Consider the following 27,967-nt stretch of genomic DNA (forward strand, 5'->3'; position numbering starts at 1 on the left):
GATGTGTAAGGGCGTTATAGTCATAGTCATACTTTATTGATCCTGAGGGAAATTGGGTTTTGTTACAGTTGCACCAAGAATAGAGTATAGATATAGCAATATAAAACCATAAATAATTAAATAATAATATGTAAATTATGCCAGGAAATAAGTCCAGGACCAGCCTATTGGCTCAGAGTGTCTGACCCTCCAAGGGAGGAATTGTAAAGTTTGATGGCCACAGGCAGGAATGACTTCCTATGACGCTCAGTGTTGCATTTCTGTGGAATGAGTCTCTGGCTGAACGTACTCCTGTGCCCACCCAGTAACATTATGTAGTGGATAGGAGACATTGTCCAAGATGGCATGCAACTTGGACAGCATCCTCTTTTCAGACACCACCGTGAGAGAGTCCAGTTCCATCCCCACAACATCACTGGCCTTACGAATGAGTTTGTTGATTCTGTTGGTGTCTGCTACCCTCAGCCTGCTGTCCCAGCACACAACAGCAAACATGATAGCACTGGCCACCACAGACTCGTAGAACATCCACTGCATCGTCCAGCAGATGTTAAAGGACCTCAGTCTCCTCAGGAAAGAGTTATGTAAAGCAGTGGCTATTACGTTGTCTGTCGATCGGTTGTGTCGATAGGCGAATTGTAGAGGGCCCAGTTTGGGTGGTAGCATGATGCAGATGTAGTCCTTGACCAGCCTCTCAAAGCATTTGCTTATTATTGAGGTGAGTGTGACAGGACACCAGTCATTCAGTATGTTATCTTGGTCTTTTTTGGTACAGGGACAATGGTGGATGATTTGAAGCAGCAGGGCACTGGGAGAGGGAGAAAGTGGGGTCTGACCAACGTCTTATATAGCTGTAATATTACCTCACAGCTCTTGAACTCAGTCCCATGGTTAATGAATGCCAACACACCGTACACCTTTTTAACAATACTGTCAAACCACGCAGCAGCTTTGAGTGTCCTATCGGCATAAACCCCAAGATCTCTCATATACTCCACACTGCCAAGAGTCTTACCGTTAATATTATATTCTGTCTTCAAATTTGACCTACCAAAATGAATTACTTCACACTTATCTGGGTTGAATTCCATCTGCCTCTTCTCAGCCCAGTGCTGTAACCTCTGACAACCCTCCAGACTATCCACAACACCCCAACCTTTGTATCATCAGCAAACTTTACAACCACCTTTCTATGACTTCATCCAGTTCATTTATAAAAATCACCAAGAAGAGGGGTTCCAGACCTGATCCCTGTGAAATACCACTGGTCACCGACCTCCATACAGAATATGAACCATCTACAACCACTCTTTGCCTTCTGTGAGCAAGCCAATTCTGGATCCACAAAGCAATGTCCCCTTGGATCCCATGCCTCCTTACTTTCTGAAGGAGCTGTGCATGGAGAACGTTATCAAATGCCTTAAAAACATTGTTCACAAACTAAAACCTTTTGAAACAAAGTGAATTGAAAAAGTTTGGGAAGATTAGAGAATGGGGCTCAGGAAGGAGTGGGAATATAGGGAAGGGAATGAGTATTTTGGGAAAAGATTAAACTACACTCACTTTTGCCCCGACACTCTCAAATTTCTGGCATTCTGCTAGTGTCTTCCATAGTGAAGGATGATGCAAAATATTATGTTCAGTTCGTCTGCCATTTCTTTCTCCCCATAACTACCTCTCCAGTGCCATTTTACAATGGTCTGATATCCACCCTTTCCTCTTTTAAACTTTATATGTCTAAAAAAACTCTTGGTATCCTCTTACCTTATCTTCATATTTCATCTTTTCTCTCTTTTTTTTAGTTGACCTGTTAGTTTTTAACTGCTTCCCAATCCTCTAACTTCACATTAATTTCTGTTTTATTATATACCCTCTCATTTGCTATTATGCTGCCTTTGACTTCACTTCTCAGCCACGGTTGTGTCATTCTCTCTGTAAAATGCCACTTCATCTTTGGGATGTATCTATCCTGCGTCTTCTGAATTGCTCCCAGAAACTCCAGCCATTGTTCTTCTGCCGTCTTCCTTGCCCAGTGTCTCCTTCCAATCAACTTTAGCTAGCTCCTTTCTCATTCTTCTGTAACTCCCTTTACTCCACTGTAATACTGATATATCTGACGTTAGCTTCTCCCTCTCAAACTGCAGGGTGAATTCTATTCCTATTAATATTTACTGCCTCCTGAGAATTCACCTACCTTAAGCTCTCTAATCAAATCTGGGTCATTACGCAACACTCAAGCCAGAATTGCCTTTCAAAAAGTGGACTCAACCACGAGCTGGTCTAAAATTGGCATTCTACAAATTCCCTCTCTTGGGATCCAATGCCAACCTGATTTTCCCAATCCACCTGCTATTGAAATCGTGCATAACTATCGTAACATTGCCCTTTTTACTTGGCTTTTCTACCTTCCATTGTAATTTGTAGCCCATATCCTGGCTACTGCTTGGAGGCCTGTATACAACTCCCATTAGGGTCCTTTTACCCTTGCAATTTCTTAACTCTATCCACAAGGATTCTGCATCTACTGATCCTATGTCACCTCTAAGGATTTGATTCCAGTTTTTTTTACAAACTGAGCTACCCCACCCCCCTAGCTGCCCATCCTTTCGATACAATACATATCCTTGGATGTTAAGCTTCCAACTATGATCTTCTTCTAGTGACAACTCAGTGATACCCACAATGTCATATCTATCAAATTCTACCTTATTCCATTATACTGCATGCATTCAAATATAACACCTTCGGTCCTGTATTCATCGCCCTTTCCATTCTGCCATGTTACACTCTCACCCCACTGACTGTAATTTTGCCCTATCATCTGCCTGTCCTTCCTCACAGCCTCAGTACACACTGCACCAACTTGCATATCAACTGTCCCATCCTCAGCCCTATCACTCCGGTTTCCATCCCCCCGCCAAATTAGTTTAAACCCTCCGCAACAGCTCGAGCAAACCTGTCCACAAGGTTATTGGTTCCCCTAGGGTTTCTTTTTGTACAGGTCATACTTCCCCCAGAAGAGATCCCAATGACCCAGAAGTCTGAAACGCTGCCCCCTGCACCATTCCTCAGCCATGCATTCATCTGCCGTGTCATTGTATTCTCACCCACACTGGCATGTGGCGCAAGCAGCAATCCACAGCTTCCTACTGCTTTACATCTTTCTACCCAATTCCCTATATAATTTCTTCATGGCCTCCTTCCTTTTCCTGCCTATGTCTCAGTAACAAATATGTACCACAATTTCCAGCTACTCTCCCTCCCCGTTTAGAAAGCTGTGGATCCAGTCCGAGACATTCCTGATCCTGGAACCTGGGAGGCAACATACCATCCGGGTGTGTCTTTCACGTCCACAGCATCTCCAGTTTGCTCCTCTAACAATGGAATCCCCTATCACTGCTGCACTCCTCTTCTCCCCCCTTTCCTTTTGAGCCACAGAGCAAGATTCAGTGCCAGATACCCATTTGCTGTGGCTTCTCCCTGGTCGTTCCCTCCCCCCAACAGTATCCAAAGCGATATACTTATTATTGAGGGAACGGTCACAGGGGTACTCTGCACTGGCTGCCTATTCCCTTTGCCTCTCTTGAGGGTCACGCAGGTACCTGGCTTCTGCCACTTAGGAGCAGCAGGGAGGTAGTCTCCGCTACCTATCTCCTTCTCATTCTCCCGCATGACCCAAAGATCTGAGGCACCATCCTGATAGATACATCTGGGTAAAACCTCTCCCTGAAACATCTCCATACTAATTCCCATACAATGCAACATACAAATGATGGATACAATTTAAACAGTACACACTTAAAACCACAGAGTATCTACTCTGCAATCTGCCTCTTACGTGCATCTGAACTCATGATGCCTGCTGTATTCCTTTACGTTCTACTGTTACAACAAGGCACACACACTCGCAAAAGCGTATGCTAACAGTTCCCAAATACATGCCCCCACTGGCGTCTCGAACCTTCAGTAACCACCCTTCACAACTGGTGGCCCTGTCTCTCCAAATTAACACACAATGTTGTGATGAACCCCGTGATGGGAATAAAGAACCAGCAGAAATGGAAAACACCTTGAAGTCCAGTATTGCTATAAACTAATAAAATTTATTAGTAACTACCCAATACAGTAATATCAATGTAGATAAATCAAACAGGTTAGCAATTATTATATAAAAGTAAGTGTGGAATATACGTTTGTATATGTATGAAAAACCAAGCTTCTTTAAGTCTAGGGGGTAAAAAGATACAGTCTTATGATGATGAGTAAAGTTCAGTTCAGTTCATTTCAGTTCATGGTATTTAGTTGAGTAGCAATAGAGAGAGAGAGAGAGAGAGAGAGATTTGAGTCTTCAGGTGAGCTGATGTCGTCGATCTTCTCGTCGTCCTCCGAAATCCTTCACAAGTCACCGACTGTGACTTTAACAAGGGGGACCGGTTTCCTGTGGTGGAGCTATCACCCTGGCAAGGGTGGACACATAGACAACTCCCCACCAGTCAACCCCTTCTCCTTCACTGCAAGAGCGATTGGATCGATTCGCCTGATCAATCCTCCAAAACCCACTTTCTCTGCGGGCACAACAATGCTCATTCAGTGTCCAGATCATGTGTCTGAGGTCTGTATCATCTGACCTCCTATTTATCTCACCGTGCTGAGCATCAACTGTCATTCAAAGAGTCCCTCCTTCCTTTGTCTGTGAAAAAATGTAAGCAAGCAGAGCTGTCCTTGAAAGTAACATCAATAATGTGCTGTCGGTCACCATAGCAACCTTCAAGCTGCTCGGTGCTGTCTCCAAAGTAGAAATCCAAAGTTACCTCCAGTGCCCTAAAGTGACAGTCCAACCGTTAATCTTCGTCTCTCTCTCTCTTTTCAAAACAAACCATCGGTGATAAATAACTCTCTCTCTCTCTCTCTCTCTTTTCAAACAGTTAATAGGGGCACTCCAGGATCCCCTCACAATGTTAAGTCTCTTTCAAACACACACACATGCACACACTACTTTTATATTAACTCTTCACCATGTTTGTGATACTTAGTGATTCCGTAACCACCGATCTGAATAGGTCCAAGTGTGAGTGCTAATTTTAAAAATACTCACCCACTTAGACTGCTGACCACACGATGGGTCGCAAGAAGGTATCCCACTTCTGACAGCAAATATTGGATGGAGATGAGAGATGGGACATGGGAGATGATGGATGATGGGAGATGGGAGATGGGAGATGATGGGAGATGGGCTTGACCCAGCGCTATACAAAATTTTATATGCTAAAGATCAAAGAAAATTCAAGACTATTCAAACAAATCCATATTTACAATGCTTCCTTTGAACATATAAGTTTCAATTGCCTGGATCTTCCCACCATCACACCCAAAATAAGTGTTAATTACTGTCTTATCTATGCAAAGGGTTATTGATTGGATTCATGCATATGTAGACAATCAGTTAAATGTCTGTTTCCTGGTCTAGTTTTTTACTGTTCTAAACTACATTTAAAATTTAATCCTTAATGCATATTCAGATATTAAAGTTGGTCACTAAGTCAGTGTTCACTATATGTCCTAACCCCAAAACCACCCCACCACTCAGCTTGTTCTTGCCTAAGCCTGTTGAGCCAAAACCTGACACTCTAATACTCTTGACTCAAGCAATGGAGGAATTCAGCAGGTAGGGAAGCATCTGTGGAAACGATCAGTCAACATTTCGGGCCAGAACCCTACGCCAGGACTGAAGAGGGAAGGGGCAGAGGCCCTATAAAGAAAGTGGGGGGAGGGTGGGAAGGAGAAGGCTGGTAGGTTCCAGGTGAAAAACCAGTAAGGGGAAAGATAAAGGGGTGGGGGAGGGGAAGCAGGGAGGTGATGGGCAGGAAAGGTGAAGAAGGAATAGGGGAAAACACAATGGGTAGTAGAAGGAGGTGAAACCAAGAAAGAGGTGATAGGCAGCTGGGGGAGGGGGCAGAGTGACACTGGGGTGGGGGAAGGGTGGGTGAGGGAATTACTGGAAGTTGGAGAATTCTATGTTCATACCAAGGGGCTGGAGACTACCCAGACAGTATATGAGGTGTTGCTCCTCCAACCTGAGTTTAGCCTCATCATGGCAGTAGAGGAGCCCATGTAAGGACATATCCAAATGGGAATGTGAAGCAGAGTTGAAGTGGGTGGCAACCAGGAGATCCTGTTTGTTGCGGCGGATGGAGCGGAAGTGCTCAACAAAGCGGTCCTCCAATCTGCGTTGGGTTTCACCGATGTAGAGGAGGCCACACCAGGAGCACCGGATGCAATAGATGACCCCAACAGACTCACAAGTGAAGTGTTGCCTACCTGGAAGGACTGTTTGGGGCCCTGAATGGTGGCAAGAGAGGAGGTGTAGGGACAGGTTTAGCACTTGCGTTTACAGGGATAAGTGCCGGGTGGGAGATCCGTGGGGAGGTTCCCTCTCCACTTTACGCAGGGATCGTTCCCTCCATGACTCCCTGGTCCACATGTCCCCCCCCACACTGTCCCTCCGCCAGCTGCCTATCACCTCCCTCATGGTTCCGCCTCCTTCTACTACCCATTGTGTTTTCCCCTATTCCTTCTTCACCTTTCCTGCCTATTCCCTCCCTGCTTCCCCTCCCCCACCCATTTATCTTTCCCCTTACTGGTTTTTCACCTGGAACCTTCCAGCCTTCTCCTTCCCACCCTCCCCCCACCTTCTTTATAGGGCCTCTGCCCCTTTCCTCTTCAGTCCTGATGAAGCGTTCCGGCCCGAAACGTTGACTGATCGTTTCCACGGATGCTGCCCGACCTGCTGAGTTCCTCCAGCGTGTTGTGAGTGTTGGTTTGACCCTAGCATCTGCAGAGTATTTTGTGTTTACTCGAACAATGGCCTCTTCACTTATACCTCGCTTCTTTTCATTGGTCTTTGCCAAGCGTCTAAGAGATAGAGATGATTGAAGCCGGCCGAAAAGTCCCAAAAAGCCCTAAGTTCTTTTTAAACCTCACGCCAAACAACGGACTGCTCGTGATATTTGAAGCCCATTGAAAAGTCCAGAAAGGCCCCGAGAGCTTTTTAAACCTCGTGCTGTCTTAGCCAAGCAAGCAACTGCTAGCGATATCACGAGGAATTCTGCAGATGCTGGAAATTCAAGAACACATGTTTGAAGCCCGCCATACCATGGAATATACAAATGATGAGTTAGTAAATGATCAATGTTACTATAACTGCAAAACAGTTGACTTGATTGGCACCCGTCCAGCACACCATACATCCATTCCCTCCACCACCGACAGAGTGACGGGAGAAAATGCCAAGTCCCTTTCCCAGCCCAGGCAGCGAGGAGCTGGTGGCGTGCAGGCAACCCTCCACACCGCAGAGAGCGCTGTCGCTTGATCCGGAGCGGGCTCACTGCGGGGAGCGGAGCGCCCACACGCCGACCCGGCGAAAATGCAGGCCGAATGTCGGCGGTTCCATTCCTATAACTTCGCGGCCGATCAGGTGTTTCAGAGTGGCCTAATGCAACTCGGAGAAAAGGATCGGGGATCGGAAGAGTGGCTGCTGGAGGCTAAGATACGCTACTACTCCAGGTATAGCCGAGCCCCGACGGGCGAGTCCGCTTCTCTGCGCATGTGCCTTCGGCCGGGTTGCCCCAACTATGGTCCTGTTGCCGACAGTTCACTTGCTTATTGTAACCTTATACTCAATAATTCACTGGGGACAACTTCCCCACCCTGCTTGTGCTTCCATCGCTCTCCGCTGCTTTTGTCCTTTGTTCAATTCTTTTTGCATTGGGTGGATAATGGAAAGGTTGATTTTTTTTCTTGCGGGTTCTAATATTTCTCTGCCAAACGCAACGTTCAGTAAAATTACGAACGTAGAATTGTTAAACAATTTTGTAAACATAAAGAAAGAAACCTTGCCAATCTGGATCACCTTCAGTTCTTTTTATACATTCTTGGTTCTTCATAGTAAAAAAGAATATAAATTTGAAAGGACAGTAAGGTAAGTGTATTGAAATGTCAAACATGCTAGTCAAGAATGTTTCATTTGTGTCTTGTTAGCTGCACCCACCCTGCACAAAATGGACAGTACCACAAAAACTTTTAAATTGTAGGCCTGAAAATTTGGCGTTAGGGTTCTGTTTGTAGCGATGCTGAAAAGCAAGAGACCCACAATAAAAGAGGAGAAATGAGAGTTCACTTGTGAGACAGGGAACAAGAAAACAAACAGCAGGAGGCAGTGGATTTTAGTAGGTGCACTTTATATTCTATTATTTATACCAATTTTTTTGTTATTCTGTTCTGCCTAATACAATTATTTATCAGTATGGTCCACTAGCCAGCTAATTGGAAATCACAATTGTTTGATATCTGCTTCTCCAGATAATGTTTCGGCGCTTCCCCAAAGCTCATTAGCCTCATTTGAAATTTACTGAGCTCAATGAGAATTTATTATTATATTCTAATGGCCAAACATTTTAATTCCATTTTCCATTCCTGTTCTGACATGTTGGTTCATGGCCTCCTCTTGAGGCAAGATGAGGCCACCCTCAGGGTGGAGGAGCAACACCTTGCATTCCGTCTGGGTAGCCTCCAACTTGATGGCATGAATGTCAATTTTGCTTCCAGTTTAAAAAGTTATTCCCTCTCCCTCCCCTCTTCTTTTTCCCACTCTGGCCTCTTTAACTTTTCTCACCTGCCTATAACCTCCCCCTGGGGCCCATCCTCCTTCCCTTTTCTCTTATGGTCCACTCTCCTGTCCCATCAGATTCCTTCCTCTCCAGCCCTTTACCTTTCCTACCCACCTGGCCTCACCCATCACCTTCTAGCTATTCCCCCACCTTTTTATTCTAGTGTCTTTCCCCTTCCCTTCCAGTACTGAGGAAGGGCGTCGACCTAAAATATCAACTGTTTATTCATCTCCATAGATGCTGGCTGATTTGCTGTGTTCCTCCAGCATTGTGTGTGTGTATGTGTTGCTTTGGGTTTCCGGTTTCTGCAGAATTTCTTGCGTTTATTTGCTTAAAAACTAATTAACAGTGGGTTATTAGTAGAATTAACATCTTGTAGTGTGGAAACACTGTCAGTCCAGCATCATCTAAACCTCTATTGTCCCTAATGGAATTTTACATTACTAAGTTTACACCTACTTCTAGGATTATGTTTGCCAAGTATGCTGTTTGGGTATGAATTCACCAAGACAGAATTTAATGAGTCATTTTAGGTTGAAATTTAATTAACTGTAATCGACAGGAACATAGTCTTGGTGTTCTTATTCATCTTTACTCTTTGCAGCACACAATTAACCAGAGCTAATGGGAGGTCCAGTCTTTCCCTTCAGGGTATATTGCCAGTCAGTAGTGAAGTATTAGCAGACTGTTGACCTTAGTCACAGAAGTTAGGTTTGTTCCAGGACTTGGGTGTTTTATTTGCAACCTCTTTGGTACCTTAGAAATTATTGCGAGAATTGGCGCACACAAAGTGGGCGATTATTTTTGTTATTCAAATTCTAAAATTTACAACTATGCAAATTTGTCCAAAGCCAATTATATGGTAGAAATGTAGAAATACGACATTCTTTTAAGTTTACTTTGCTGCTTCTGTCTTTTTGTAAGATATACTTTCAACTGTTGCTTAGGTATATTAAAATCACACTTGGCATGTTTAAAAACCATGTTCCTCACTTTGTTTTAGGTTTATCAAACCTATTGACCTTGGAGACTACAAAAGATGGCTTTCCTCACAAATTACTGATCCAGAGAATCAGGTTAATTTGGCGGAAGAGGAGATGACAAACGCTTTTGAGAAACTACTCAGACAAACTACTAAGCTTTCAGAGAAAACTGAGTATTCATCTACTGTAGAGCCCACTATAAACACTCACAAACCATGGATAGCTCAGCAAGCACACATGGAAGATGCAAGAACACATTTTCAGATTAGTAAAGAACTAAAAAATAATGTTCCTTATAAAACAACTGAAAACAGTCAAATAGAGGAATGGTCCCTTGAAAATAAAGCTATTAGTTATCTTGCCAGTTCTTCTGCTGCGACCACAGCAACTGAAGGGGAAAGCTGCAATTTGTCTTTCCCTCAAGTTCTCCACCTTGTACAAAATGGACAAGAAATCCCCGGCATTCAAAAATTGAATATTATGTCAACCAATGGTATACCTACAACCTCACAAATGGCAAGAAAGCTTAAACCTTGGGAAAGTATTTAATGTTTTTATTGTAATATTTAATATTGGAAAATATCTTTAATATATAATAAAGGTAATACAGTCGTGATTGGTTCAAGTTTCAGTTATAATTTATTTTATGTTGGGTATTTGAACTTTGTGACTTAATCTCCTTTACTATGTTGGATGCAGGACTCATCTCAGAGGTTCCATAATGAGAGATGGGCATTTGAGATATTGAACTGAAAAGTTTGAGATCATAAGAATACATAAGAGCTTCCCTTCCTGAAGATTAATCATACCAATAACTGCTATTATATATTGGGAAAGTTTGTCAAAAAGAGGAAAGCAAATGATTTACAGCATGTGTACATATTTCAGAAATACAGAATTGCACACTGTTCAAAGTCCAAAGTAAATTTTATTATCAAAGTACATATATGTCACCATATATAACCCTGAGATTCATTGTCTTGTGGGCATAATCAGGAAATTTACAGACTAGTAACTATAACAAGATCAAGGAAAGATAAACAGAGTGCAAAAGACAACAAACTATGTAAATGTAAATAATTAGCAATAAAAAAGGAGAACATGATATAGAAACATAGAAAATAGGTACAGGAGTAGGCCATTCTGCCCTTCGAGCCTGCACCGCCATTTATTATGATCATGGCTGATCATCCAACTCAGAACCCTGCACCAGCCTTCCCTCCATACCCCCTGATCCCCGTAGCCACAAGGGCCATATTTAACTCCCTCTTAAATATAGCCAATGAACTGGCCTCAACTGTTTCCTGTGGCAAAGAATTCCACAGATTCACCACTGTCTGTGTGAAGAAGTTTTTCCTAATCTCAGTCCTAAAAGGCTTCCCCCTTATCCTCAAACTGTGACCCCTCGTTCTGGACTTCCCCAACATCGGGAACAATCTTCCTGCACCTAGCCTGTCCAATCCCTTTAGGATTTTATATGTTTCAATCAGATCCCCCCTCAATCTTCTAAATTCCAACGAGTACAAACTTAGTTCATCCAGTCTTTCTTCATATGGAAGTCCTGCCATCCCAGGAATCAATCTGGTGAACCTTCTTTGTACTCCCTCTATGGCAAGGATGTCTTTCCTCAGATTAGGGGACCAAATCTGCACACAATACTCCAGTTGTGGTCTCACCAAGGCCTTGTACAACTGCAGTAGTACCTCCCTGCTCCTGTACTCGAATCCTCTCGCTATAAATGCCAGCATACCATTCGCCTTTTTCACCGCCTGCTGTACCTGCATGCCCACTTTCAATGACTGGTGTATAATGACACCCAGGTCTCATTGCACCTCCCCTTTTCCTAATCAGCCACCATTCAGATAATAATCTGTTTTCCTGTTTTTGCCACCAAAGTGGATAACTTCACATTTATCCACATTAAATTGCATCTGCCATGAATTTGCCCACTCACCCAACCTATCCAAGTCACTCTGCATCCTCTTAGCATCCTCCTCACTGCTAACACTGTCGCTCAGCTTTGTGTCATCCGCAAACTTGGAGATGCTGCATTTAATTCCCTCATCCAAGTCATTAATATATATTGTAATCAACTGGGCCTTATGGTACCCCACTAGTCACTGCCTGCCATTCTGAAAAGGTCCCGTTTATTCCCACTCTTTGAGATAAAGGGTTGCAAGTTCTTGGATTATTGGAACCTTTTCTGGGGAAGGGGTGACCTGTACAAGTGGGACGGGTTGCACCTGAACTGGAGGGTAACCAATATCCTGGGAAGGAGGTTTGCTAATGCTACTGTGGAGGGTTTAAACTAGATTTACAGGGGGGTGGGAACCGAACTGAAGAGGCAGAGGATGGGGTGGATGGCATACAAGTGGTGACAGCTTGTAGGGAGTTTGTGAGGAAGAATAGGCAGATGATAGAGCAAAGAAACACTCAGCCAGATGTGTCGACTTTAATGCAAGGAGTATCATAAGCAAAACAGATGAACTTAGAGCATGGAACTATGATGTTTTGGCCATTACAGAGACTTGGATGACTCGGGCAGGAATGGCTGCTGAGTGTGCTGAGCTTCAGATATTTCAAAAAGGACAGGGAGGGGGGCAAAAGAGGTGGGGAGTGCACTGCTAATCAGAGTTTGTATCATGGCTGCAGAAAAGGAGGAAGTCATGGAGGGATTGTCTACTGAGTCATTTTAACTCTACTGTGTGTGTTTTTATAGACCCCCCCCCCCCAATAGTAACAGAGACATCGGGGAGCAGATAGGGAGGTAGATTCTGGAACAGTGCAATAATAGTAGGATTGTTGTGATGGGTGATTTTAATTTTCCTAATATTGACTGGCATCTCCTTAGAGCAAGGGGTTTAGATGGGGTGGAGTTTGTTCGGTGTGTTCAGGAAGGTTTCTTGATGCAGTATGTAGATAAGCCAACTGGAGGAGAGGCTGTATTTGATCTGGTATTGGGAAATAAACCTGCTCAGGTGTCGGATCTCTCGGTCAGAGAACATTTTGGAGGTAGTGATCACAACTCTATCTCCTTTGCCATGGCGCTGAAGAAGGATAGGAGCAGACAATTTGGAAAAACATTTAATTGGGGTAGGGGGAAATATGATGTTATTAGGCAGGAACTGGGGAACATAAATTGGGAGCAGATGTTCTCAAGGAAATGCACAGCAGAAATGTGGCAAATATTCAGGGAATATTTGCATGGCGTTCTGCATAGGTGTGTTCTATTCAGGTTGGGAAAGGATTATAGGATAAAAGAACTGTGGTGTACAAAGGCTGTTGAAAATCTAGTTAAGAAGAAAAGAAAAGCTTATGAAAGGTTCAAGAAACTAGGTACTGTTAGAGCTATAGAAAATTACAAGGGTGCCAGAAAGGAGCTCAAGAATGAAATTAGGAGAGCTAGAAGGGGCCTTGGCGAGCAGGATTAAAGAAAACCCCAAGGCATTCTACAAGTATGTGAAAAACAAAAGGATGAGCCATGTGAGAATAGGACCAATCAGGTGCCATGGTGGAAACGTATGCATAGAGTCAGAGGAGGTAGCGGAGGTACTTAATCAATACTTTGCTTCAGTATTCACCAGTGAAAAGGACCTTGGTGATTGTGGGGATGACTTACAGCGGACTGAAATGCTTGAGTGTATGGACATTAAGAAAGAGGGTGTACTGGAGCTTTTAAAAGGTATTAAGTTAGATAATTTGCTGGGACTGGACGAGATATACTCCAGACTACTGTGGGAAGTGGGGGAGGAGATGGCTGAGCCTCTGGCGATGATCTTTGCATCAATAGGGCCACGAGAAGTACCAGAGGATTGGAAGGTTGCAAACGTTGTTTCCCTTGTTCAACAAAGGGAGTAGAGAAAATCCTGGAAATTATAGACCAGTGAGTCTTATTTCAGTGGTGGGCAAGTTGTTGGAAAAGATTCTGAGAGGCAGAATTTATGAACATTTAGAGAGACATAACTCGATTAGGGACAGTCAGCATGGCTTTGTCAAGGGCAGGTCATGCCTTACCAACCTGACTGAATCCTTTGAGGATGTAACAAAACACATTGATGAAGGTAGAGCAGTGGATGTAGCGTGTATGGATTTCAGTAGGGCTTTTGATAAGGTTCCATGCAAGGCTCATTCAGAAAGTAATGAGGCATGGGATCCAAGAAGACCTGGCTTTGTGGATCCAGAATTGGCTTGACTACACAATGCAAAGGATGATTGTGGATGGGTCATATTCTGCATGGAGAACGGTGACCAGTGGTGTTCCACAGGGATCTGTTCTGGGACCCCTCCTCTTTGTGATTTTTATAAATGACCTGGATGAGGAAGTAGAAGGATGGGTTGGTAAGTTTGCTGATGACACAAAAGTTGGGGGTGTTGTGGATAGTCCAGAGGGTTGTCAGAGGTTATAGCTTGACATCGATAGGATGCAGAACTGGGCTGAGAAGTGGTAGATGGAGTTCAACCCAAATAAGTATGAAGTGATTCATTTTGGTGGGTCAAATTTGAAGACAGAATATAATATTAATGGTAAGACTGTTGGCAGTGTGGAGGATCAGCGAGATCTTGGGGTCCATGTCCATAAGACACTCAAAGCTGCTGCACAGGTTGACAGTGTGTTAAGGTGTTTAGTGTGTTGGCCTTCATCAACCATGGGATTGAGTTCAAGAGTCGTGAGGTAATATTACAACTATATAAGCCCTTAAGTTAGACCCCACTTGGAGCACTGTGTTCATTTGTGGTCACCTCATTACAGGAAGGATGTGGATACTAAAGAGAGAGTGCAGAGGAGATTTACAAGGATGTTGCCTGGATTGGAGAGCATGCCTTTTGAGAATCAGTTGAGTGAACTTGGCCTTTTCTCCTTTGAGCAATGGAGGATGAGAGGTGACCCGATAGAGGTGTATAAGATGATGAGAGGCATTGATCATGTGGATAGCCATAGGCTTTTTCCCCAGGGCTGAAATGAATAACGGGAGGGGGCATAGTTTTCAGGTGCTTGGAAGTAAGCACAAGGGAGATGTCAGGGGTAAGTTTTTCACACAGAGAGTGTTGGGTGCATGGAATGCACTGTCAGCGACGATGGGAGAGGCAGATAGAATCGGGTCTTTTAAGAGCCTCTTAGATAGGTACATGGAGCTTAGAAAATAGAGGGTTATGTGGTAAGGAAATTCTCAGCAGCTTCTGGAGTGGTCAGCAAAACGTTGTGGGCCAAAGGGCCTGTAAGGTGCTGTAAGATTTCCATGTTTTCTTTGCAAGTAAGATAATTGGCTGTGAGAACATTTCAGTGCTGGGGCTAATGAAGTTGAGTGTAGTCATCCCTTTTTATTTAAGAGCCTGATAGTTGAGGGGTAGTAACAGTGTTTCATGTAAATACACTCAATGGTTGAGAGGGCTTTACCCGTGATGTCCTTGAGTGAATCCACTTCTTTTTGTAGGATTTTCTATTCAAAAACATTGGCATTTCCATACCAGGCCATGATGCAGCCAGTCAATGTTTTCTTCGCTGAATGATAAATGGTGATCTATCATTGGCGCTGTTTCATTTGTCCGAAATAATCTGCAACTGCCTTACATTTTGCTTTTGTTCCATAACCCACTCTTCCCAAAACATTACCTTTAATTGGATGTAAAGAATGTTCACCACAAAATATCAAGATGAGTTTATATTTTCAGTATAGGAGATACAACTACAGTTTACCTGCTAATTTCATAATGTGCTGTGTATGCCCAGAATAATTTCAAAGAACAAAAGTTGAGTGGAATAGATAATTGGACTCAAATATTAGCACATGCAAACTTTTAATGAAAAAAGATTTAGGTGAACTAATTATGATGTTGATTTTTGAACAGTCAGGGTGCTTTAAATGTAGGATAAAGTTTCAAGAAATCAATAATTCTAGCTTACACTTTAATTTCAGTAGTGAACAAAGCAAGTGAAATCAATAATGTAGCAAAATTGGAGGGTATGAGTCCATTGTATGACCAATCATTGTAACATTTGTAAGGTTTCGGTAAGGCAAGAACACACATATCTAAATCAAGACTCCAACCACTGTCTATTTAATGTGTATCCACGTTGATTTACAGTAGAATTAAAAATAAGGAAGTTGCTTTAGATTCTGATGAGAGGATTGCTGCACAACGTTGAGGAAAAGGGTTCTCATTCAGCAAAGGTACAATGTTACAGACTACAAGAACTAGCTATTCAAAGTTGAGATACTGTTGTATGATCATGCAATCCTGATAACAAAAATCCTCTTCTGGTCAGTTCTTGTAGGCTCTAGTCTTTGTCCTCAAATTCATACACATAGGTCCTCCAACCTGTCATCACTGACCCAAACTCACAACCATTGGGCCCTTGCCCTCCGGACAACCCGACCCAGAGGCTTTGACCATCAGACTCTACGAGTTCTGGACTTCGACCTCGAGCTTTGCCCTCTGGACTGGACCTCAACGACTTCTGGTTATCAACCCCAAGACACCACAATCACAGGTTTAACTTTCAGGCTCAACTCCTAGCTCAGTAATCATAGATTTGACCTTCAGTAATCATAGATTTGGCATCAACTTCTGTATTCAGAGACCTCTGGGGGTGGATTACTGGCCCTTGTGACTCCTGACTCTACAGACCTCTGACCCAGGACTCACCGACTTGGGAATCGGTGGTCTTTGCCAACCCAACTTCCAGACTCGCTCAGCATCAATCATGAAGCACACCAACCTGGACTCAACACTGGCCTGAAGTCCAGAGTAAATTTTATAATCAAAGTACAGGGATGTCACCCTATACAACCCTGTGATTCATTTTCTTGTGGGGATACTCAGCAAATCTGTAGAATAGTAACTATAACAGGATCAAGGAATGATCAATCAGAGTGCAGAAGATAACAAACTGTGCAAATGCAAATATAAATAACGAGAACATGAGATAAAGAGTCCTTGAAAGTGAGATCATTGGTTGTAGGAATGTTTCAATGACAGAGCAAGTGAAATTGAGTGAAGTTATCCCCTTTTGTTCAAGAGCCTGATGGTTGAGGGGTATTAACTGTTCTTGAACCTGGTGGTGTGAGTCCTGAGTCTTTTGTACCTTCTTCCTGATGGCAGCAGTGAAAGAAAGAGCATGGTCTGGGTGGTAGGGATCCCTGATGATGGATGCTGCTCTCCTATGACAGCATTTCATATAGATGTGCTCAATGGTTGGGAAGGCTTTACCTATGATGTACTGGGCTGCATCCAATATCTTTTGTAAGATTTTCCATTCAAAGGCATTGGTGTTTCCATACCAGGCCAGGATGCAGCCAGTCAATATACTCTCCACTACACATCATTAGAAGTTTGCCAAAGGCTTCGATGTCATGCTGTACCTCCGCAAACTTCTAAGGAAGTAGAGACGCTGCTGTCCTTTTTTTTCCCCCCACAGTTGCACTTATGTGCTTGGATAGGATCCTGTCCCTGTCTTATAAATCTCTCTTATTCCTGTCCTTAAGCCCTAATCACCATGTTGTCCCAAAATCATCCCTATGAACCTAAAAGAAAAAGAAAATCTGAGCCACATCTACAGATATCACAGCTGAGTGCCATCTTGACCAAAACTGAGATCTAAGTGGTATTAATGTTTTCAGTTAATTTTCTTGCTTTCAGGTTCAAGTTTATTGCATTCAACTGTACATGTATACAGCTAAATGATACAATATTCCTCAGGGACCAGGGTGCAAAACAATGCATACTGTATATCACAGCAATTGTACAAATTCAAAGTTTGGAATTAGGTAGAGTACAGGCAGCAGTTAGTGCAGTTTGTTTAAGGTGATTCTACCTATCTCATTTCCTTTCCTTCACTTTCTTGCAAAGTTCTGGTTCTTTCTCCTTTGCTTTTGGGTCAGAATTAGTGTGGTATGGTGGAACAAGTTCTTATCCTGTATATACACTTGGTGGCCACTTTTTTTTAATAAAAGGTACAAGAGTGGGACTCAGTGTGGTCTTCTGCTGCTATAGCCCATGTTTTTCTCCCCACCTTTGATGCAGCCTGCGGTTATTTGAGTTACTCTCACTTTCCCATCAGCTTCCACCAGTCAGGCCATTCTCCTCTGACCTCTCATTAACAAGGCAATTTCATCCACAGAATTGCTACTCACTTGATGATCTTTGTTTTTCCAGATCATTCTATGTGAACTCTAGAGACCAAGGTTCCCTAAAATCTATATCATTGCCTTTTATTCTGACAGGAACACACAAAGTCTGTACTTTCAAAATTTCACTTTTGAAGGCCTCCCACTCACCCAGTACACCTTGGCCAAAAACCAACCTGTCACAATCGACACTTGCTAGGTTCTTTCTGATACCATCAAAATTGGCCTTTCTCCCATTTAAAATCTCAACCCTCATCTCATTTTGTGTATAGCTTTTCATAAATTCTATTGTATTTTTATTTTCCTGTAAATGCCTGCAAGAAAATGAAACCCAAGGTAGCATATGGTGACATATACATACTGTACTTTGATAATATATTTACTTTGACTTTAAACAGGAATCCTTTGTGCATGAAGACTACTTGGAGGATGTGCTGAGGAGAAACTACAACTAAGAATATATGTTTGATAGAAGACTTTAACAGACATTTTTTTAAAAAAAAGCTTAGCATCACCATCACTGTATGACCAAGTCCTGAAGGACATAGCTGTCTGGCTTGACCTACAAATGATCAGAACCATTTGACATTGCTATCAACAATCTACTAGTCTGGGGTAAAAATTCACCATTCACTGCAGCTGTATTTAGCCAAAAGACGGTGACTATAGTTATTGAAAGTTAATTGTCTCAGTCCCGGGATATCAATACAGCACTCACTGAGGGCAGTATATTACCTCTTCATTAATGCCCTCCTTCCACCTTTATGCAAGATGCAGAAATGTTTGTTTGATGATTACTAGACAAAATAACCACCTTCAAGTCTAACCAACTAACGTCACCATTGAATTACCTTACCATTAACAAATCTGGAGTTGCCTAGAAACTTAAATCAACCAGTCACAAATACTCAGACTGATTAAGTCTACTGGAGGTAAGTCTACTGTTTTGGCCATCTATAAAACATTCAAGAACACGGGAACAATGGTTAAATGTTAATTTTGTATTCCTTGAACCACATCTTGTGTGAGAACACGATATGTACAAAAAAATGCGTTTTAATTGAAGCATACATATTCATCAGTTAAAGCAGTGCCAAAGACTAGGTAAAATATAATTTGCAAGCATAAGTGCACACTATTTTCAATAAAAATTCTCATCCAGTAAGAAAAATGGAGTTCCATAAATACCACGAGTAGTGTTGGAACAGAATGCTAGGAGTAAACAAATAATCCAATGTTATGCCTTCCAATAGAACATATATATCTCTAAAGTCACTTTTTTTTAAAAAAAGAAAAACATTTAAAATAGTCTTCCCAAAATGGTCAAAAATCCAATAAGAAGAATTAATAGTAACTTAACTCTGGAACAGTGTAACAAAATAATGCAGAAGTCCATGACTTCTTGTCTACAATCAAAAGGTAAAACACTTACTCTCATCTGTTTTATTATTAAAACAAAAAGATAATTTTCTAAAAATCTTTGCTTAAAATAGTTTGGAATGTTTGGTGTAATACTACACAAAAAGCAAACTTTTTTTTATATATATATATATATATATATATATATATATATGAAATACAGACAACACAATGCAAAAAAACAAATATTTAAAATGTTGTAGTTTTAAAATGTTGCTAAAATCAAAATTATTGCAAATGCATTACTTATTGAAATTAATTCCCCATAAAAACAAACATCAATACAGTATCCCACAAACCAATCATTTATCACCATGATCTATAGAATTCTTTGATATTTTAGCCTCAGGTTTTCTATAGATCAGGATTGTTTTTCCCCAAGCACATTATATATTTATTAAATTACATGTGATGAATTTTCATGTATACTGAATATATATAAATCTATTTTAAGTGGTTTTGCATCTGTTGCTGAAGAGTTCGTCTATAACTGATTCATCTGCAAGAGTTGATACATCTCCAAGATCCTCCTCATTTCGGGCAACTTTCCTCAAAATGCGCCTCATAATTTTACCTTTAGGACAAAGATTATATACTTATTACAACTTTTAATTTACTTATTAATTGATAAATAGATGTATATCATATATATAAAATATCTATCATACCAGAGCGGGTTTTGGGCAATCCAGGTGCATTTTGTATGTAATCAGGAGTAGCAATAGGACCTATTTTTTCTCGAACTGCAAAATTCAAAATAAAAATTGATTTGTTTAAAATTAAATTTATTCAACAAATTAAAATTAACATGTTAACTGCTCTCCTCATGTAGTAATCACAGTAAACCTTCAGTTGTTGCTTTGTATACGGTGTTCAAATGAAATAATCTACAAACGTTTGTACATATTATCTATGAAAAACCAATATTTCAAATACTCATACAGGATGGAAGGTTTTGATTCAATTTGTAAGAACATACGAAAAAGAAACAGCAGTAGGTCATATGTCCCTACAACTTGCTCCATTATTCAGTAAGATTAGGTCTTATCTGATCTTGGCTTTGGCTCCCCGCCCCCTTGCCACAATTTTAAACTCTCCTGTAGGACAAAAATATATCTTAATCTTGAATATATTCATTAACTTATCCTCCATATCTCTCTGCAGCAGATCCTCCAAAGATTGGTGACCCTCAAAAAACTCACTACATCATTAATGGAAAGAGCCTCATTCTGGTTTCTCCATGAGGGAAAATATTCTCTCAGTGTCTCCCCTGTCAACCCCTCTCAAGATATGATATACAAACGTTTGTATTTCAATAAAATTATCTGTCATTCTTATAAACCCCAATTACTATAGACTGAACATCCCCTCATTTCAGGAATCAATCTATTAGCTCCAATGCAAGTATATCCTATCTTAACGTGATTTAAATGTACACCCTGCACCAGATATGGTCTCACCGACATGTATCACTAAAAAGACTTCACTTTATAATTTAACCCCTTCACAACAACCCCATTGTTTGCCTTCCCAAATGCTTATCTACCTGCTATTTTTCATGTACAAGAGTAGTCATACCCTGCAGCAGCATTCTGTAGTCCATTTCCATTTCAACCATTACAAAATAGTTCTACAATTTGGGTAACTTCACATTCTAATCCATTATAATCCATCTGCCAAATATCCCACAGCCACTTACTCATATCTCTTTACAAAAACTTTGTCCTCGATATAACCCACTTTCCCAAATACCTTTATATAATCAGCATCTGGCTAAAGTACATTAAATCCCTTTCTCCAAGTCATTAATATAGACTGCAAATAGTTGTGACCCTGGCAGTTGAAGACTGTTCCACCCCATTCATTAAAGCCTGCCAACCTTAAAATAATCTCTTTATTCAACTCTTTACTGTTAATTATATCCATGTTAATATGGTACCACAATAAAATTAACTCTTACCCTTGTATAATAACCTTTTACGTGGCATTTACTGAATGCCTTTTGAAAATCCAAATATATTATACATAGTTGTTTTCCTTTATTAACCCTGCTCAGTAAACCCTCAAAGAATTCTAATAAACCTGTTGAACAAAATTTGCATTTCATAACACCGTGTTAACTCTACTTGTTCATTTCACGCCTTGTGGCGCATTGGGTGGCAACCTTGCCGTTTCTTTGGTATTGTCTGTTTTGGCGAGCTCAAGGCTCAATCCAGAACAGGTGGAAAACATGCAAGGAGCCAGCGAGATTCAAACTTGGGCCCACTTGCCACGCCACCAGTCAGCTATAACTCTACTTGATTGTACTGTAATTTTATAAATAGTCCAGCTATTCTCTTAATAATGGTTTCTCATTGGCAGCATATTGGAGGCTGTAGTTCTCTGCTATCTGATCATAGGGGCACTTGAAATTTTCCAACTAATCAGAATCTTCCCAAAATCTAGAAAAACTTGTTCAAATTAGCTCAATGCAACACAGGTGAATCATTAGAAATAAAGTGGATGACCTTGTTGTACAGCTACAGGTTAAAAGATATGACACTGTGGCCATCACCAAGTCATGGCTAAATGATGGATGTGATTGGGAGCTGAATGTCCAAGGATACACAGTGTATAGGAAAGATAGGAAGGTAGGTAAAGGGGGTGGCATGGCCCTGATGGTTAGCAACAATATCAAATCACTAGAAGGAAGGGACATAGGATCAGAAGAGGTAGAATCCTTGTGGGTAGCGTTAAGAAATGGCAAGGGTAAAAAGACACTAATAGCAGTTATATACAGGCCTCCAAACAGCAGCTGGGATGTGGACTACAAGTTACAGCTGGAAATAGAAAAAGCGTGTCAGCAGGAAAATGTCAGTGGATTGGGAAAGTCAGGAAGCTACTGGATCTCAGGAGAGGGAGTTTGTAGAATGCCTACGGGATGGCTTTTTGGAGCAGCTTGTCCTTAAAGCCCACCGGGGGATTGGCCCACCAGGGGATCAGCTGCTTTGGATTGGGTGCTGTGTAACGAACCTGAGGCGATTAGGGAGCTGGAGGTAATGGAACCCCTTGGAAGTAGTGATCATAATGTGATTGAGTTCAGTTTCAAATTTGAAAAGGAAAAGCTGGTATCAGGTGCATCGATATTTCAGTGGAACAGGGGAAATTACAGTGGCATGAGAGAGGAACTGGCCCAAGTCGATTGGAAAAGTAAGCTAGATGGAGGGATGGTAGAGCAGAACTGGATGAAATTCCTATAAGAAATAAGTGCAGGAAAAATATATTCCAAGAAAAAAGAAAATCACGAATGGAAAAATGGCACAAATGTGGCTAACGAGAGAGGTTAAGGCTAAAATAAAAGCAAAAGAGACGGCGTACAAGGAAGCAAAAATTAGTGGGAAACTGAGGACTGGATGACTTTTAGAAACTTACAGAAGGAAACTAAGAAAGTCATTAGGAAAGAAAAGATGAATTATGAAAGGAAGCTGGCAATTAACATAAAAAGAGGGGAGATTTGATAGAGGTATATAAAATTATGATGGGTATAGATAGAGTGAATGCAAGCAGGCTTTTTCCACTGAGGCAAGGGGAGAAAAAAACCAGAGGACATGGGTTAAGGGTGAGGGGGGAAAAGTTTAAAGGGAACATTGGGGGGGCTTCTTCACACAGAAACTGGTGGGAGTATGGAATGAACTGCCAGACGAAGTGGTAAATGCGGGTTCTTTTTTAACATTTAAGAATAAATTGGACAGATACATGGATGGGAGGTGTATAGAGGGATATGGTCCGTGTGCAGGTCAGTGGGACTAGGCAGAAAATGGTTCGGCACAGCCAAGAAGGGCCAAAAGGCCTGTTTCTGTGCTGTAGTTTTTCTATGGTTTCTATGGATACTAAGAGATCTTTAAATATATGAAGAGTAAAAGAGTGACACGGGTACATATAGGACCAATTGAAAATGATGCTGGAGAAATTATAATGGGTAACAAAGAGATGGCAGAGGAACTAAATGAGTATTTTGCATCAGTCTTCACAGTGGAAGACATTAGCAACATACCTGATAGCCAGAGGTCTTAGGGAATAGAATTAGGTACAGTCAAGATTACTAGAGAGAAAGTGCTTGGGAAGCTAAATGGACTAGGAATAGATAAGTCTCCCAGATCGGATGAGGTGCACCCACGGGTTCTGAAGGAGGTGGCTTTGGAGATTGTGGAGGCATTGGAAATGATCTTCCAGGAATCAATAGACTATGGCATGGTTCCAGAGGACTGGAAGGTCGCAAATGTAGTTCCGCTGTTTAAGAAAGGAGGGAGGCAGCAAAAACAAAATTACAGACCTATTACTCTGACATCGGTAGTTGGAAAGTTATTGGAGTCGATCCTCAAGGACGAGGTTATGAAATACCTCGAGGTGCATGACAAGATAGGCCCAAGCCAGCACGGTTTCATGAAGGGAAGATCCTGCCTCACCAACCTATTGGAATTTTTTGAGGTAATCTCAAATAAGATTGACAAGGGAGAAGCTGTGGACGTTTATGCATTTGGATTTTCAAAAGGCCTTCGATAAGGTGCCGCATAAGAGGCTGCTTAATAAGATGAGAGCCCATGGAATTACAGGAAAGATATTGGAATGGGTGGAGCATTGGCTGATAGGCAGAAAGTAAAGGGTGGGAATAAAGGGATCCTATTCTGATTGGTTGCCAGTTACTAGTGGTGTTCTGCAGGGGTCAGTGTTGGGGCTGCTTCTTTTTACAATGTATATCGATGATTTAGATTATGGATTAAATGGTTTTGTGGCTAAATTTGCAGATGACACCAAGATAGGTGGAGGAGCAGGAAGTGTTGAAGAAACGGAAAGGTTGCAGACAGAATTGGTCAGTTTAGGAGAGTGAGCAATGAAATGGCAGATGAGATACAATGTTGAGAAATGTACCGTTGTACATTTTGGAAGAAATAATCAGGTAGATTATTATTTAGATGGCGAAAAATTTCAAAAATCGGAAGTGCAAAGGGACTTAGGGCCTTCGCGCAAGACACCCTAAAGGTTAACCACCAGGTTGGATGGGCAGTAAGGAAGGCGAATGCTATATTAGCATTCATTTCAAGAGGAATAGTGTATAAGAGTAAGGAGGTGTTGGTGAGGCTCTATGGGGCACTGGTGAAACCTCATTTGGAATACTGTGTGCAGTTTTGGGCCCCCTATCTTAGAAGGGATGTTCTGATGTTGGAGAGAGTTCAGAGAAGATTTATGAGGATGATTCCTGGAATGCAGGGGCTAACATATGAGGAGCATTTGTCAGCTCTTGGACCGTATTCATTAGAGTATAGAAGAATGAGAGGGGATCTCATAGAAACATTTTGAATGTTGAAAGGGTTGGACAGAGTAGATGTGGAAAGGCCGTTTCCCTTGGTGGGTGAGTCCAGAACAAGAGGCCACAGTCTTAGAATTAGAGGTTACCCATTAAAAACAGAGATGAGGTGAATTTTTTTTTAGCCAGAGGGTCGTGGATTTATGGAATTCATTGCCACATACAGCTGTGGAGGCCTGATCATTGAGAGTGTTTAAGGAGGAGATTGATAGGTATCTAATTAGTCAGGGAATCAAGGGATATGGGAAAAAAGCCTATGGAACTGGATGGGAGAATAGTTTAGCTCATGGTGGAGTGGCAGAGCAGACTCGATGGGCCAAATGGCCTACTTCTGCTCCCTTTGTCTTGTGATCTTGTGATCATTCTCCACATCTACACTGTGCCATGGAGTGTAATGATATTTAGTAACACTATTGTTACCAGGGATATAGAAGAGAGGATTTCAAATTGGATTTCTTGGATCCTAGAGAATTTATGAAAGAATTTCAGACAGGCAAAGCACCTTGATGTTCGAGTAAATCCAGAAAGGTCACGTCAATTTTGAGCAAGTAACGTTGGTTCAAAACTCACGAAAGCCGATGCTTAGGAACGTATTAACGTCAGCACACAGAAAGAAAAGACAGCTGAAAAGCATTTACGCATGGGAGAGCGGCAAACATTCAGAAGTAATGCAGTATTACAGCATTCATTTAAGTTGCAGTCAGTGTGCGGCCTTTTGATTTAATTTTAATGCACAATACCGAAAATAATCTGCTGGATTCCATACATCAGCGTCCTGCAACTACAGTTCAACTGAAATTCCATTGGCAGCGTAATCACCAAATAGAGAGCACTTGGATTAGTTTACACAGAAATGCCATTTTCCCAGGTTTAACCAGGAAAAGTAATCAGTGATGCACTTCGCTGTGTCACTCACTCTCTTATACTTCCTGATCTTGTACTATTGAATTATTAGAATTATACAATTTAAAACTGTGATGCCCCAGAAGCATTAATCAGTCTTGTACAGAGTCTAGTGACATGGTAAGATCTCCTTGCTTTGCATTCATTTAGTCACAGGTTTCAGGAAATAAATTATGCCTTGAAAACTGCGGCAAATAAAGAGGTGACATTCAGGAACCTACACTTGCTGATTCTTTTAAATGTTAATGCCAAGTGGCAATGCTAATAACTCTGTGGATATCAGTGCAGTTCTAGAGGTTGTTTTCTTTCAGGAAAGTGTAAACCTCTAGATTTGAAATTTTTTACCCCAAATCTAAATATTAATGTCTGGGATTTTTTTAATTACCTAGGGATATATGAGCCTTTTATTCTATCTTAGTTCCATTGACTTTATTACCTTGATTTTTCAGTTCAGTGACAACTGTATTAGTAAACTCGTGTCCATCCTTTAGAGTCACAAAGCAGTAGAGGCTCTCTCCCTTCACAGGATGGGGGTGGCTAACAACAGCAGCTTCTGCTACGGCAGCATGTTCAATTAATGCAGATTCCACTTCTGCAGTACTCAAAAGATGCCCTGAATACAAGATAAACAGTTAATATTTCATTCCTTTAGGCAGAGCATCGTAAAGCAGCAATATTACAACAATTTGAACCTCATATGGACAATAGACCAGCCTTAAAAGACTTTTGTTAAGAAGGAATCTATGAAAGAGAAAAAATATCAAAAATTCAAAGTACATTTATTATAAGGGTACGTCTACAGAATACAAGGCTGAGATTTGTCCTCAGTTAATTGCATTAACAGAGAATTTTCCACCATATCTGGACACTTCACAATCAGACCACAAAGAGAACCAACTACTTCTGAAATAATCAGAGCAGGTAATTTGTGCAGGGGGGCATGCATCCACAAACAGTAGTGTGATAAAGATCATTTACACCTTCAACGTGATTAAATCAGTTAGAGATAAATATTGGTTAGGACAAAAGGGAGCAGCTCCCTGTTCTTCAAAAGAAGCCAGTGAATCTGTGTGATCAGATGTCATCTCTGATGATGCAGTACTTTCTAAATAATGCACTAAATGTCAGGCTTCTGGAGTGGAATGTGAACCTGCCTTCAGGTTAAAGACAAAATAACTACCAATCTAGCCACAGCTGACCTTGCATAATATTCATGAGGGAAATAATTTAAAGCAGAAAAATGTAAAGAAATAGATTTACATGAATGAACATAAAATAAGCAAATAAAGATAGGCAGGTGAGAAAGATAAAACAAAGGCAAAGCATGATTAAGAAATACTGTGTCACTAACTGACAAATATGAGAAAAGGGGAAAATGAAGTAATAGGCAGATCTAGATTTAAGATTAAGTAAACATGCTTACTTAGGAAATAGAAAGGTGATGGAGGAGCAATTTAGTTGAAAGAATACATAATATACAAAGATTTGATGCAATTGTTATTTGTAAATGAGTTAATGCAGCTGAGACTCAAGTAGTAAATTTGGCTTATTACACTGATTGTATTGTATTGAATATCTCCAGTTTATTGATCCAACTAAGTCTTGAATGTTGAAAAAAGAGAATCTTAAGTCCAAGGCAGAGATGGGGGTCATAGATTTATTGCTGTAGCAGATTTAATCATTGACTGATTGAATAGAGACTGACTTCAGAAAAGGTGATTGGGTTCCAGAGGCAGTTTATTACTAAGTGTACAGAATACAAACATTGCTAGATCCAGCCCAAGTAATTAAATTGAAAGGGAAATTTAAGGTTCTATCATACTTTAGAAGAAAGCTCCAACGGAAAAAAACAAATAAGAATCAGAGTTCAAATATTTGGGCAATTCATTGGCACATATGTTAATAATTTAATGCATAATTTCTGCGGCTTTTCTAACTAAATGGCATGACGTCCAGGAATTTACTTGTGTTCTCCTGAATCGCCACCACTTTCAGTGAAGACTGGTAGAAAGCCCTCCATAGCATAAAGAAGGTTCACATCAAAGAGTCCCTTAAGGAATTTTCAGGAAATGGGTTACATAGCTGCATTCTAAGTGAAATTTTCCACATTATTTGAAACACTGCAGTCTGTGCGGTGCAGATTAGCTTCAGTCTGGGTAACCTGGCAGCAGGTCTGACTCGATAAAGCAACTCAAGTCAGACTGTCAACGTAGCTCTTTACTACTTCACTTATACAAGTGCTGATTCTTCAATATTTGATTTACTCCCCAGATATGGATTTTAGTCAATGATTCTCTTTCCCTCTCACACACAGTAAGCCACAGCATAGGCAGCTACATGTAACAATATATCATCATCATTGCATATTGTACTATAAGATGAAGAACTATAGATTGAATGAAGGCATTGTGACATCTATCCACATTCCTGTGGTAACTACAGGAGCAGGCTGTTTGACAGAGCCCCACTTATCAGCTCAGAGGAACCCCGAACACTGGGACCTATTGTACAAAGCCAAGGATAGTT

The 27,967-nt window shown here is 41.2% G+C and overlaps 2 protein-coding genes across 3 annotated transcripts in view; one reads left to right on the forward strand and one right to left on the reverse strand.

Annotated features, from left to right (window-relative positions):
• Positions 1–7,327: 7,327 nt before the first annotated feature.
• LOC134342761 (uncharacterized) lies at positions 7,328–10,269 on the forward strand. The gene is made up of 2 exons (XM_063041296.1): positions 7,328–7,563; positions 9,670–10,269. The coding sequence occupies exons 1-2, from the start codon at positions 7,424–7,426 to the stop codon at positions 10,196–10,198; spliced, it is 669 nt and encodes a 222-aa protein (XP_062897366.1). The 5' UTR covers positions 7,328–7,423; the 3' UTR covers positions 10,199–10,269.
• A 178-nt stretch (positions 10,270–10,447) lies between these two features.
• acss2 (acyl-CoA synthetase short chain family member 2) overlaps positions 10,448–27,967 on the reverse strand; it is an 80,964-nt gene continuing 63,444 nt past the window's right edge. For both annotated transcript variants that reach the window (XM_063041295.1, XM_063041294.1), the window contains 3 exons: positions 25,878–26,054; positions 19,863–19,937; positions 10,448–19,768 (listed from right to left, as the gene is read on the reverse strand). In XM_063041295.1, the coding sequence (XP_062897365.1) occupies positions 19,644–19,768; positions 19,863–19,937; positions 25,878–26,054 (377 nt within the window). In that variant the 3' untranslated portion in view covers positions 10,448–19,643. The remainder of the gene's footprint in view (positions 19,769–19,862; positions 19,938–25,877; positions 26,055–27,967) is intronic.

Source organism: Mobula hypostoma, chromosome 2, assembly GCF_963921235.1.
Source record: "Mobula hypostoma chromosome 2, sMobHyp1.1, whole genome shotgun sequence".
NCBI classification, from domain to species: Eukaryota; Metazoa; Chordata; class Chondrichthyes; order Myliobatiformes; family Myliobatidae; genus Mobula; species Mobula hypostoma.

What these genes read in the sequence shown, in the direction of transcription:
- LOC134342761 (XM_063041296.1), top strand. Translation starts at nt 7,424, where the DNA reads ATGCAGGCCGAATGTCGGCGGTTCCATTCCTATAACTTCGCGGCCGAT. An exon ending in AAGATACGCTACTACTCCAG is followed by an intron (nt 7,564 to 9,669) that starts GTATAGCCGAGC and finishes ACTTTGTTTTAG; the next exon opens with GTTTATCAAACCTATTGACC.